The 14,117-nt window shown below is 61.4% G+C and overlaps 1 protein-coding gene across 4 annotated transcripts in view; it reads right to left on the bottom strand.

Annotated features, from left to right (window-relative positions):
* Positions 1–14,117, bottom strand: part of TP73 (tumor protein p73) — a 79,690-nt gene that overhangs the window by 42,633 nt on the left and 22,940 nt on the right. For all 4 annotated transcript variants that reach the window (XM_055098991.2, XM_034953766.3, XM_055098986.2 and 1 more), the window contains exons 2-3: positions 7,586–7,683; positions 6,836–6,956 (exon numbers count right to left, since the gene is read on the bottom strand). In XM_055098991.2, coding sequence (XP_054954966.1) covers positions 6,836–6,956; positions 7,586–7,650 — 186 coding nt within the window. In that variant the 5' untranslated portion in view covers positions 7,651–7,683. The remainder of the gene's footprint in view (positions 1–6,835; positions 6,957–7,585; positions 7,684–14,117) is intronic.

Raw genomic sequence — 14,117 nt, forward strand, 5'->3', positions numbered from 1 at the left:
GCCGTCTTGGGTACAAAGTTGACCCTGGCAGAGGGGCCCGAGTCCCCCTGGAAGCAGGCAGGGCATCTATGCTCAGACAAACCCGGGGACTGGGGCCTGCGGACCCACACTTCCAGTCCCCAGGGTGCCGTGGCTCTCACGAGGGCTGAGAAATCCACGGGGAGCTGAGAAATCCATGCGGAGACCCTTTCCCCTTTCCTTCCAACCTTTTCCTGCCAAATCCCAAACCACCTGCCTGCTTTCTCTTGTCTCCATCTCCCCAGCTTCCTTCCTCCCTGTCGTCCTGTCCCCACCGAGAGCCGGCAGGGGCCTCATCGCTCCCCACCCCCACCCCCGGGAGAGCGGGCAGAGCTGGGTGAGGGCAGGGGAGGTTTGGACTGCAGCTGCCTGAGGAGCCCTGGGGACCCGCCCTGCCCCACCAGCAGGCCGGGCTGAGGACGAAAGGACGATTCCAGGTGCTGTGCCCCAAGGGGCTGGGGCCTGGAGAGCCCAGCTCAGGGCCCTAGGGCCGGGAGGCAGCAGGTGAGTCCTGGACGCCCGTCTCTTCCTGTGGCAGAGGATCTCAGCCCCCAACAGGAAGGGCAGCAGCACTCAGGAGGAGACGACTGAGAAAAAGACAGTTTTGTTTGGTAGATCAGGTTCAGGAAGGGCGTCTCTGGGAAGCCCCCTGCAGGGGGTCAGCTGGGGCCCAGACTGGATGTTCTGGGGAAAGCAGCAGCCTCCTTGCAGGAGAGCCCAGGGCAAGCACCAGGAGACTCCTGCTGGGATCGGGGATGCCCTGGGGGTGGGGATGCCTTCTGCTTCTGAGCCTGGGACCCCTCTTGGGTTGGCGGCGGGCTCCCCAGGGATGGAGAGACCCTCAGAGCCGGGCCGAGGCGGGGCCTGGGTTCCGCTCCCCACCCCCACAGGGCACATTCTCAGCCTCTGCAGGCGGTGTCCTCGCCTGCCAAAGGGAATGATGCATTGAAAAGGAGACTCAGGCGAGTCCCATGCACAGGGCCGGCCTGATGGTTTTATAAATAGCCAAAAGGAGAGCGCCAAGTGGAAGGACGTGAGGAAGGAAGACAGCCAGGCTGCCTTCAGCATGAGCCCCACCCATGCCCAGGGCACCGTGCCTGAGACCCCGCATCTCTCCACCCTTAGCATCTGGGCCAGGCTGCGGGGATCCCAGTGTGGCTGAGCTACACGTTTCCAACTCAAAAGCACCCAAAACCACTGGCCTCTGCCCCAGAGTGGCACCCAGCTTTCTGCAAACGTTCCCAAGGCCCGGCCTTGCAGAGGACAGGGACAGGGGATCCGGGGCCACACCCCCTTGGCGTGGCCCTTAGCGCCTCCTCCAGGTTCCCTCCCTGCTGGGTCCTCCATTCTGCTTTCATTCTGCTTCTGACTCACGGGATTCCGCCTGACTGTCCGCAGGACCCTGGGCCGCAGGACAGGGGGGAACGACGCTGCCGCAGGCCACAGCACTCTTCAGGAACGAGTTCGTGGGAGGGGTTATGTGCCAGAACAGACAGGGGGACTTCGTTTCCTGGTGCCAGTGATGTGTCAGTTCAAGGCCAAACTCACAGCACAGGGTCCCTGCTGGGCAGCTGGCTTCATCCCACCCCACGGAAGAGGCCGCAAAAGCTGAAAGGCTCTGAGACCTGGGTGCTGGGTGGGGTTCACTTCTGTGCAGCCCCAAAGTGCTTTGTCACGAAAGCCCACCGAAGGAAAGGCTGAGTGGGGGCTCTCTGGGAGGGGGTAATGGGGGGGCTGGAGTCTCAGAGCTGACCGTGGTGAGTTGAGCCCCCTCCCTGCTCCCACCCATGACCCCACCCTTCCTCCAGCTACAGATCCTCCCTGGAAGGGAGGGGTGTTGTTCTCCCTCTGTCCGCCTGCCCTTTCCTGGGGGCCACACATGCACCGGACCTGCGCCCTTCCTTCTCCTGGGCCTGGGGAGAATGCCTCTCCCTGAAGTCACCAAGGCCTATCTGGGGTGACCTCTAGGGTCTCAAGCCCCCAAGTGTCCGAAGGTTCTGACCCCGGGTGTCTGTCCTGCCACTGGGTTCCCGGGGCCCCCAGGGTAGATCAGCCTGCCTTCTGCCCCACCAGCTGTAGACCCCACTCTGTGGCCCACCTGCCCACAACACCTGTTGTCAGAGAAAGGCGCCAGGAGAGGCAGGAAGGGGCACAGGGGAGGGGCCAGCCCTGGAGGAGGCTCTAGGGACGGAGAGGGGAGGGGAGAGGACGGGAGGGGAGCAGAGTGGAGGGGAGGGGAGGGAGGAGACACTTGCCTCTCTCCCCTTTTCTCCTCTCCTGTGTCCTCCCTCCTTGTGGAGCATCCCGAGAGCCAGCAAGGGCCGCAGGTCTCATTGCCCTGCGCTGGTTTTGTCCGAGGGGACGCTGGCGCTCAGAGGGGTGGGGATTCGCTTCCAAGCCCAGGCCCAGCACTGCAGAGACTCCTCGGGTGGGTCCGGGTGAGGATTAGGACCCCCGCCCCCACCGTCACACCCACACTGCCTCCTCGCAGCCTGAGAGCCTACGAGGGAGCTTTATCCTCTGCAGCTCTTCCCAGACGGTGTGGGGGTGGCCAGGGCAGACCCCACCCAGGTGGCATCCAGAAGCCCGTCAAGCCTTCCTCATTCAGGGAACTAGCCAGGGTCCTGAGAGGGCAGGGGCTGGGCCAGTTTTAGCTGTGGCTCCTCGGCCCACCCTCCCCAGCCCACGGGGAGGCCAGAGCCATAGGCTTCCCCCTGCTCTCCTCTTGCAGAACGGGGCCCTATTTTAGAGTGAGGTCCCTGTGAGCCATGTAGGGTCTTCAGGGACAGCCAGAGCCTAAGGCATGGGGCAGCTCAGGCAGGAACTGTGCCAGGCAAAGGCAGCAGGCCCTGGTCCCTGATCCTATCCTAGGCCCTCCTGGCTCTGCTGTTCTGGTGTCCGAGGAGCAGCTTTCTTAAACACAGGGCCTCCTCCCTGCCCTCACCCTCACACCTAGCGTTTGTCACATACTCCCGATGGGCCCGGCACCACTGGACATCCTCACATCGTGGGTGACTTGGAGCCTCTCAGTAGCGCCATGTATAGACAGGAAACTGAGGCCCAGAGGGCTACGTAATTCTTTAAGAGTTGCCCAGCTCAGAAGGGAAGGGGTGGGTCCTGAGCTCAGCAAACCTGGCCTTGGCGCCCCCAGCCACGCCCACCTCTGCTCCCCCAGCCACGCCCACCTCGGAGCCCCCAGCCACGCCCACCTCGGAGCCCCCCCAGCCACGCCCACCTCGGAGCCTCCAGCCACACCCACCTCGGCCTGCTGGACTTTCTGGGCCACCTCAGTCAGATGGCCACAGTGACCACGGGGTCTGTTTCCTGCTGTGGCCACACAGAGCTCACAGTCTCCCCAACAAGTCTGTGGCCTGGGACTCCTCTAGAGCCCACTGAGGGTTCAACTGCTCTTGTCCACGCCCCGCTCTCCCGAACTGCCTAAACTCAGCCTCCTCTGCAGGGGCCAGTGTGGCAGGAGGGTTGTCCGAGGCCCACGGGGTTGGGCAGAGCCAGCACCCAGCACCTGGCATCCCAGAGTCTATGCCACCTCCCAAAGGGCTCTCTGCTCTGGGCTCCTACCCCCCGTCACCCCAACTTCACCAGCAAGGACATGGAGGCTCAGAGAATTGTGGGAGCTTGAAACCACCTGCTCCGCCTGTCTCCCACAGCTGCTAAGCAGGCGGCTAAGGCATCCCTCAGACACCCTGTGTCCAATGGGAACCAATCTGCCTGCTCGTGGTTCGGGGAGACCCACGTCCCCCAGATGCGGAAGGCACGCCCCACTGCAGATGACCAGCGTCCTGCGCTCAAGCACTGTGCCTGCCCGAACTGAGGCCCCTTTGCTGGATGAGTCCCAGACCCGCCCCTGAGTATGGGAGCGGCCAGATGCCACCAACACCCAGGGACAGGTGGCCAGAGGGAGCCGCCAGGGGCAGGTGGGGGCGGGTGCGTGTGCAGCCACTTCCACAAGCAGGCCCCCCACCTGAGCCACGAACTCAGGACTGTCGGTAGCCCCGGAAACATCCGGCACTAGAACCGCCTGTCTGACCCGAGGCCGGGTCTGTGTGGTGTTTCTTGTCCAAGGTCACCAGCCTCATGGTGGGGCTAGAACTGGGCCCCTGAGCTGCAGGTGGCAGTTTTCCGGGGGGCACTCAGAGCCCCCCATGCCCGCATCCACACTGAACCGGGTCCAGGTCCCCAGCCCCAGCACAGCAGCTTCCCTGAGCTCCTGGGCTGAACTTTAAAACAATGCCCCCCAGTTCAGCTCCAGCCCCACTCTGGGACCCCTGGAGTTAGCGGGCCAGGGGCCATTCTCAAGGCAGCTAAGCCCTGGGTCCTGTGCCGGGCTGCCTGAGCCCACCCGTTGGTGCCCTTGGAGTCTCTGTCTTTGTACCTGGCGCTCCCATGGGAGTCAGGGGTAGGGGACAGCATGCTCTTGGCCCAGCAGCCGCTGTCGTGAGGGGGCTGGGCCCTGGGGTCAGAATGAGGCTTGGCTCTCCCCATGCAGGCCTGGGCCAGCCTTCATTCCAGGGAATCCCCCATCTCCGTGAGCCGAGCTGTGCACCTAGGAATTTCATACATGGCTTTGGGAGAAGGCGTGTCGCTGCCAGACAGATCCAGCCACCTTGCTCTTTGCGGAGGTTCGAGGCTCCCACTGTCACCCTGTGGCTAGGGAGTGGCACGTTCCAGCAGGCGGGGGCTCGGACCAGACCCCGATATGGAGCTCAGGGAACCCTCCGGGGCTGGGGGGGAAAAGCACGCTCCACCCACAGGAATGTAGAACTGCTCCTTCTGCCTCCCTGAGCCCAGGTCCTCCTCCCGACGCAGGGTGGGTCTGTGCCATCTTAGGGGCCTTCTGCCCTCTGCAGGGGGAGTGGCTGAGCAACTTGGGGTTGGGAGGTGGCTTCTGGATCTCAGGGGACAATCTTATGGGTCTTCCTCCCTCCCTCCCTGGGGTCCAGCAGCCAGTTCCTGCCCTTCCCCAGATTGGAGGACACGGATGTCCAGAAGGGGACCTGGAGGGGGTGGGGTCAGGACCCTTGTCCCCAGAGAGCAGCCGGCAGAACTGTTCCAAAGGGAGAGAGGGGAGAGGTCGCAGTCTCACTTTCTTGCACTACCCGGCCCCATCCCCAGCCCACCCTTTCCCAGCATCTGCCTCGGTTTCCTCACCCATAACACGGGACTAGAGCACGCGCGGACACTGTCGAGTGTTTCCACTGGGACGGTCTCCTGAGCAGGGGTGGGAGGGCAGGGGCAGGCGGTCGAACCCTCAGATACAGGCTGAGGGGCTCCTCGGAGGAATCGACCCCCCTGGGACTGTGGCTGCCCAAGGAGGTGCCTTCTCTGGCCCCACATGGCTCTGGGCCAGCCCAGCCTCCGCAATGGAGACGGAACGAGCAATACGGCCCCTCCACCTCCACACTCCCCCACCCCGCTTCACTCTGCTCGTTCTGACTGGAGCCCCACAGCCCCCACTCCCTCCAGTGCTCAGGGTGGCTGGGCCGCCCACCCCCATGCCTCAGACAGTCGTGCACAGGGGCAAGGAAGGGGCTCCAGCTCCTGGAATGGGGCCTTGAGGGAGGAGGAGGGCCAGGCTGGGTGCTCTCAGGCCCCCAGAGGCCCAGCATCGCCTCCCTCCCTTTCGGGCTGAGCATAAGTGAGGGAGGCCCGACCCTGCCCCAGATGCGCTGTTCCGCGTATCCCCACAGTTCGGGCTGGTTCTCCGCAGCGCGCACAAATTCCCCACCTACGAATCCCTGGGCGGCGGGGCAGCCAGCCTGTGGGCGGGCCGAGCAGCTGACGAGTCCAGCGGGGCAGGCCGGAGGACGGCGGGCCTCGCTGGGCCTCCCAGGTCGGGATCTTTGCTCTCTCCTCACGTGTGGTGCCCACCTGCCATCCACCTCCTGGCACAGTCGAGGCCTGGCTATGGGCAGCCAGAGAGGTAGGCAGGAGCGTGGCCCCCACCAGCTCCCACAGCCTGGCCTTTTCCCCCAGAGGAGCAGCCAATGGGGCAGGGCTTGAGACTCCCAGGAATGGGGGAGCCTGCCAAGATGGGGTGCCGGAGGCCTCACTGGCCCTGCCTGCCCCCTATCCAGTCCTCTTCTCCTGGAAACAGCACCTCCATCTTCCTTTGAGGGTCCCTGTGTGGGGAGGCCCACCCCACTCCATTCCATTGTCACCCTGTTCCACTGATGGTGGAGCCCAGGCCAATCAGAGGCACAGATGTGGCTCAGAGATGGGCCCATGACCACATTCAGATCAACGGGACGCAGGACTGCTGGACTATGGGAAAAGAGGGATCTCCTCTCCACAGGGATAGGGCATGCTGGTGGAGCCTGGTACTCTTCACCATGAGAGGAGATGTGGCCTAAAAACAAAGTCACTGCAGGGGAAAGCAGACCAAGAGACTGAGCGAGGCAGCTGTGAAGCACCTGGACACAGCCATGCCCAAAGCCCTTTCTATACCTGGATCCACCAGTAGAAGCCCTTCCTACACCTGGACCCACCCATGTCCAAAGCCCTTCCTACATCTGGATCTAGCCGTGCCTGAAGCCCTTCCTACACCTGGATCTAGCCATGCCTGAAGCCCTTCCTACACCTGGATCCAGCCATGCCTGAATCCATTCCTATCTCTGGATTGACAGTTACATGAGCTGATACATTTTCTCCTTTGCAATTTGAAGTGTCCTCAGAAACCCACAGGGGAAGCTGTACAACCAAGAGGCTATCTCCTGGTTCTGCCAGGCTCCCAAGACAGGACAGGCCACATTTGTTGTCCCCACTCCAGTCCTCTTGCAGAGGGCAGCCCCCCACTCACCATGACAGATGTGGTCATGCCCTCCAGGTGGAAGACGTCCATGCTGGAATCCGTTCCGCCCACCACCTCATTATTCCCCCGGCTTGACTGGGGAAGGTCGAAGTAGGTGCTGTCTGGTTCCCTGGGGCAGGGAGAGGAAAATAGAAGCGTCAGTCCCCAGTTTGGGTGTCACCCCAATACCTCCCAGGCTCAGAGCTCAAGGCTAGCCTGAGACTCCTGGTGAGGCCTACGTCTCCTGCCCTTCCCATTCCCTCTCATCCCATCTCTGTCCTCCACCTGCCATTCCAGGGCTGCTGTGAGTGCCAGAGAGGCAGAGTCAGTCATGGGCTCTGTTATTCTGGGCCTCTGCTGGCCATGGGCCCTCTCCAGAGCTGGCCAGAGAAAAGAGTCTGAATTTTGGTCCTGCATCCCCAGGGAAGGCCTAGGGCAGCAGTCCCTCTTCCCTGCCCCTCCGACCCGCCCTGTCCCCAAGCTGATGAGGGTGGCTAAGGCTAGCCCAAGACTAGTGTGGAGCCACCTCTCCTGCTCTGGTCCAGTTAGCCCAGCAAGGGTGGTCGAGGCTAGCCCAGAATCCCAGTGAGGGTTGCCAAGTTTAGCCCAAAGTCTCAGTGAGGGTGGCTGGGGCTAGCCCAGAGTCCTCCCGGGGCCACCCCTCCTGCTCTGGCCCAGTTAGCCCAGCGAAGGTGGCTGAGGCTAGCCCAGAGTGCCTCCCAGGGGAGCCCCCAGCTCTGGCCAGCCAAGCGCACTCACAGAGAGCTCCAGAGGTGCTCAAACGTGGTGCCCCCATCAGGGGAGGTGGCGGTGGACTGGGCCATCTTCCCCACGCCGGCCTCCGAGGGCAGCTCGCTCTGCAGGAAGGAAGGAATGACACCTGAGCACCCTGGGAACTCGTGCTCTGTCCTCCTGTGACAGCCTCGGTGGGGGCGGCAGGCAAGTGGGCCTGCCTGGGGCATCCCTTGAGCAGGTGCCCCCGCCTTGCCCTCCCTGTGCCCTCTCCACTGTCATTTCGTCCACCCTGTTCCCCGCGGCTGGAAACCGAAGGCCAGGTGGGCAGCTCTGCCTTGGAGGTGGCGGGCCTGGATCAGACCCATCCGTGGGGGTGCCCTGGGCAGGCAGGAGCTTCTCAGAGCCGTCGCCTTGGAAGAGGGGGTGACAGCAACACCTGCTCCTGGGGCTGCCTTGAGGGCCTTCAGGAGAGCAGACTCTTTGAGATGCTTGGGCCGGGACAAGCGTGTGAGGCCTGTGGTCTGTTATGATCCACTGTGTCTAGGTTTGGCCTGGGGGATGCTTGGGCCGGAACAAGTGTGTGAGGCCTGTGGTCTATTACGATCCCCTGTGTCTGGGTTTGGCCTGGGGGATGCAGCCAGATGTGGGGTCTCCCTGATGCCCGGGACCTGGAGGTGGCTCAGGACCCGGTCACCCCATCTTGGGAACAGCGTGTGTGAGGGCTGCCCTGGAGGCTGCAGCCAAGCCCCTGGCTAGAGCCTAGCTGTGCCCACTGCTGCAGGACACAGACGCCCCCTCACCTTCTGAGCTGGGGCTCCTTCCTGCACCCCAGGGCCACAGGGAAGCCTGGCAAGGCTGGGAACTTGAAGCTGCCCTGTCCTGGAGCCGGCCACTGCCTGGGTGGTCACGCCTTGAGAAGGAGACACCCAGGGATTGGAGAGCTCTGACCCCAGCGCCCGTCCGCTGGTCTTTGTCTCCACCATTGCTCCCCTGAGAACCCCTGGGCCCAGCTCCCAGTGGCCCTGGACACCCATGAGGAGGTGGCAGTGTCCAGGCAGAGCACAGCTGGGGGAGGGGACAGGGAAACCCGAGCCCACCCTGCCCACAGCCCCCAGCCCCGGCTGAGGTGACCTCTCCCCTGGGCCAGCCTCCCAGGTCCTCGGTGAGGTGCTATGGGACAGGCTTGGCCACCGCCCTGCAATGCTCAGGCAGGCAGGCCTGGACCTGCCCACGGCCAGCGGGGGTGCAGGCCATGGCCTGGAACCTGTCGCTTTTGTCCTTCCCCAGGCAGGCGGGGGCTGATAGAAGCCTGTGGCCGCCACGTGCCGGGCCCTGGAGAAGTGGCACAGGCCAGGCTGAGGGGCGGTCCGTGAGCCATGATGGCCTGGGACAAGCAGCTTAGAGGGTGCTGGCCCAAGCCACCTCTCCCAGGTGGGCGTGACCGCTCCATCCACTTTTCAGGAGCCCCAAGGCTCAGAGGGGTTAAGTGACTTGTGTGAGGTCACACGGCTATAAGTGCTGGTGATGAATGCTCCAGGGGCTCTTAGAATTAGAAGTTAATTTGGTTGCCCTGCCCCACCCCACTTCACCATCACGTGGCCAGGTGGGTGTGCCCTTGCAGGCCTCCGATCCTGGGCTGGGCTAAAACCCCAGTGGAGCTGAGGGTGTGCATGGGGACTGCACCATTCCGTTAATTTAAAATGGGAGGGTGTGACAGGAAGCAGAACTGCAGGTCCAGCTGAGGCTGGCACAGGGCCCCGGGGGAGAGCAGAACCCGCCCTTGCCCATACCCCACGGTGGGTCCCTTTGGGCTGAGCAGTATGAGTAGGGTAGCCTCTTGGTGCAGGTATGTGGGCCAAGGCTGGGTGGGCACAAGTGAGGGGTCCCAGGCATGTTTCCTGAAGGGCAGGAGCACTGGAGGGGCTGGACTCGGAGGAAAGAAATTCCCTTAGATCCAAGAGGACAAGCCTGGGAAGGTTTTGCCGCCAGAGGCCTCTGGGTCGCATCCCCTTCATTTTGCAGATGGGCCACCTGAGTCCAGAGATGGAAATGGACTTGCCATCTACAGCAGGTGGATGACAAAATCCCAGCTCCCTTCACAGCAGCACCATTCCTGGTAGCTGAACGGTGCACATAGCCCAGACACCCATCAGCAGAGGGCCGGGCACAGGAGATGTGGTGCCAGCAAGCAATGGAACATTACGCGGCCATGAAAAGGAACGAAGCTCTGACATGCTACAGCGTGGGTGAGACCTGAAAACCTCATGCTCAGGACACATGACCTCATCTGTCAGCCTGTGAGCTGTCCCCTCCCAAGGCTAAGGTGGGACAAAGACAGAGAGAGACAGAGACAGAGAGACAGACAGAAACAAGGACAAAGAGAGACAGAGACATAGAGACAGGGATAGAGACAGGAAGAGAGAGACAGAGAGAGAGAGACAAGGACAAAGAAAGAGAAAGACAGGAAGAGAGACAGAGAGACAGGGACAAAGAGAGAGACAAAGAGAGACAGAAAGAGACAGGGAAAGAGATAGAGAGAGACAGGAAGACAGACAGAGAGACGGAGAGAGACAAAGGCAGAGAGAGACAGGGACAAAGAGAGACAGAGAGATACAAGGACAAAGAGAGACAGAGACAGAGAGACAGGAACAAAGAGAGACAAAACAGAGAGACAAGGACAAAGAGAGACGGAGAGAGACAAAGGCAGAGAGAGACAGGGACAAAGAGAGACGGAGAGAGACAAAGGCAGAGAGAGACAGGGACAAAGAGAGACAGAGAGATACAAGGACAAAGAGAGAGACAGAGACAGAGAGACAGGGACAAAGAGAGACAAAACAGAGAGACAAGGACAAAGAGAGACACAGAGAGAGTGAGAGAGACAGAGACAGGGAGAGACAAGGACAAAGAGAGAGAGATGGAGAGAGACAGAGACAGAGAGACAGGGAGAGAGACAGAGAGAGATGGAGAGAGACAGGGAGACAGAGACAGAGACAGACAGAGAAACAGAGGGAAAGAGAGAGAGACAGGGAGAGAGACAGCGTGGGAGCCGACGGCATCCCGCCGCACCCCTACTGGAGGTCCAGGGGTTCCGTGAACAGGTGTGCACGGGGCATCCCTCCGCGCAGGGCTCACAGGAACTGGTCGGCAAAACATGATTTGTGATCTTATGCCTGGGACATGGGCGTTGGCTGTATTTTCAAGTCGGCATCATGTGAACTCCCCCTGAAGCCACACCCTCTCTTCCCACTGAACCCTGAATGAGGAACAGCGACCCTTCTTGTCAGCGCGCCCCTGCCTGCCGGAGACCCAGCTTCCACATCCCCTGACCAGCACCCACTGTGCAGTGCAGGACACCAGCTTGGCCTCTCATCCCTGCCTGGGCACAGGACAGAGGCCAGCGAGCGTGGTCGTGGGTCCCCGATCCCACCCGTCCGGCCCTCCAGGCTCACAGGACAGGCCACCACCAGGAGCATGTGGGGTGGGAAAGGGGCTTCCTCCACGCCAGGAGTTGGGTCCCCAAACATCCCCAGGCCTGTTTGCCTGAGATGTGGGCAGTGGGCCTCCAGGTGCAGGCGTGTGGACCAGCCAGAAGCCCTGGGCAGATGCATCTTCCAGGACACCCCTCCCCACAGTGGGGCTGGGGCAGGGCCCGGGAATCTGCACCTTTAACAAGCCCCCAGGGGAGTCATGAAGAGCCTGGGACAGGCCCCCCGAGGAGGACACTGTCATGAGGGCCGGCCTTGCCACTGCTCGGGGCCCTGCTGCAGCCACCAGCCTCCCCCATGGGAATCAGGTTCCTCATTAGCCAAAACCAGGACCCGGAAACCTGCCCAGACTTAAAGCACACGGAGGAACTTGAACCGGAGGCCACGAGATGCCTGATTCCCAACTTCCCGGGAAAATGCCAACGCTGGTAGCACTGGTCCCAGGGCCCCACAGGAACACTGGTCACAGGCACAGGGGCCAGGCAGGGGCTCCCCCAACCGGCCTCACACACCTGAGTTGGTGACTGGCTCTGCAGGCATCTGGGAGTACTGGGCATGAGGAACAGGAAGCTCTGTTGGGGGTGCAGGGACGCTGCGCTGGGGCAGGGGGAGTATGTGCCCTCTGCCCACAGCTGCCTTTCAGGCAAGGATCCCAGAGGCGAGAAAAATAAGTCAATTCTAATAAAATGGCCTTTCAATTAAATCCAATTTTCCCAACTATTTGCCTTTTAATTTGAAAATTCGTTCACAAGGGGAGCACGGTTCTGGGACAAAACAGAAATTGCTTTTGAAACGTTGCCAATAGTTTTAAAAATCATGTGTATCAATGGGGAAAGGAGACCAATTTCATAAGACATCTTTAGGAAGTTTTATCAACATCATAAAATGCAAATACATGATTGGAAGTGTAGGTTTTTCTAAGAAGATTTAGTCTAGGAGGGATGGGCTGGGTGCAGTGGTTCATAACTGTAATCCCAACACTTTAGGAGGCCAAGGGTTTGAGACCAGCCTGGGCAACATAGGGAGACCTCAGCTCTCCAAAAACTTAAAAAAATATTAGCTGGGCATGAGGGCATGATGGCATGTGCCTGCGGTCCAAACCACGCAGGGTGCTGAGGTGGGAGAATCACTTGAGCCCAGGGGCTCGAGGCTGCAGTGAGCCATGATTGCACCACTGCACTCCAGTCTGGGCAACAGAGCTAGACCCCAACTCTAAAAAAAAAAAAAAGGGAAGGAAGGAAATGAAATAAATGAGTTCTCAGTTGTAACAGGGGCCTCCAGTGTGTATTACCACAGGTCTTGCAGTGGAAGGCTTTGTGTGGCCACAGCATTTGGGGGTGGTCATTGGGGAGCTGCTGGCCGGCACCCCCCCAGCCCCGGCACCATCAAGTCAGGGCACAGAGTTGCAAAGGACAGTTGTGCTGGGTGTTCCTGGTTACGCTGTAGCCAGGCTATAGGCTGCTGGCACACCCAGGAAGCAGGGCACCTCGACCCTGCCCCAACTTCCGTGAGGCCTCAGACAAGTCCCCTCCCTTTGCCAGGCTGGAAAGGTGACCAGCGTTCCAGGTCCTACAGTGCCCACAGCAGCGGGAGCAGGACAAAGACCAGCCACCGAGGGCCCTCCAGCAAACCCAGACCTCAGCCTGCTTGGATCCTCAACTCCAGGGGCCGCTGTACCAGCCGCACCACAGGGAGAGCCCCCACACACGTGTGACTCAGAACAGGAAAGGAACTCACACCAGCAATTAGGCCCCCACAGCTTCCCCGGGACCCACGGAGCACAGGTGGGCTGGGGAGGGGACTGTGTGGCCCAGAAAACCAGCCTGCCCAAGCTCCCTGGAGCTGAAAACAAGGCTCTCTGATGACTTCTCGGTTTGACTCAGGCCCTTCTGAGGTCTCAGCCTAGGGGTTCTCACCAGGGGCAGTTCCACCCCCAGAGGATATTCCCATGTGGGGACATTTTCCACGGGGTCAGAGGGTGCTGTGGAATCTAGTGTGCAAGACAGGGATGCTGCTTAGCACCCTACGTTGCTCAGGGCAGCTGCCCACAGCAGAACGCACGCCCAGCTGTCGGGGCCGTGGCGGAGAGGGGGTGCTGTGCCATGGCTCCGAGCTGAGGCTGGCCGGGCACTTTGCAGGGCCTCAGGCTCACACGCCAACCCTGCCCCAGTTCAGAGATGAGCAAGTGGAGGCCGGGAGGCCCAGTGGCTTGCCCAAAGCTACTGAGGGCTGAGGAGCTGGGACTACAGCCAAGCCCGGGTCCTCTGATGGCCTGGCCGCACCCGAATGCTCCCCTCTGCCCTGTGGGGAGGAGTCCGCAGCCGGTGAGGGGCTCTCAGCCTCTCTCATCTCACCCTGCCCAACCCCTCTGGCCTCGTCTTCCATAGCTTCCCACGAAAGCCACAGCCCCCTGTCCCCCTGCCCTGTCCCAAGCATTCCCTCCCTGTCCCCAAGCATCCCCTCCCTGTCCCCTGTTCCTCTGTCCTCTCCCTGCCCCCCTGTCTCCCTGTCCCCCATAGGTTCCTTCCCTGTCCCCTTTCCCTTCGTTCCCTAGCCCCCCATCTTCTATCCCCTCCCTGTCTGCATCCCTCTGTCCCCTCCCCGTCTCCTGTCCCTCTGTCCTCTCCCTATCTCTTGTCCCCATGGGTGCCCTCCTTGTCCCCTGTCCCCAGTCCCCACATGCCTGGCTATGTGCTCTCTGTGTTCAGCCTTTGTCTACCACCCCCTTCCTGCCCTCCCATCTCATCCCTATCTCTCCAGGCCAGGCCAGGACCCAGCCTCCTCCAGGAACCCCGTCTCCAGCTGACACCCCATCCTCTCCCCTCACCACCTGACAGGAGGTGGGAGCCCAGACATTTCCTTGGCCATGGGCCCACAGGTAAGGCCTCGTCAGTTCCCCAACCCCTTCCACCTCTGCCCAGGCCTGGGGCAGACAGGGCTCCACGACCACCTTTGATAAGCCAGGACACTCCACCCCGACTGAGCCCACTCTGGAAGAGGCACTCCCCATGGGGACACCCACTCCCACCTGCAGGGGCCCTGGCCGCAGGGCTGCTGTTACCTACCCACCC

The sequence above is a fragment of the Pan paniscus genome, chromosome 1 (assembly GCF_029289425.2).
Source record: "Pan paniscus chromosome 1, NHGRI_mPanPan1-v2.0_pri, whole genome shotgun sequence".
In the NCBI taxonomy this organism is placed as follows: Eukaryota; Metazoa; Chordata; class Mammalia; order Primates; family Hominidae; genus Pan; species Pan paniscus.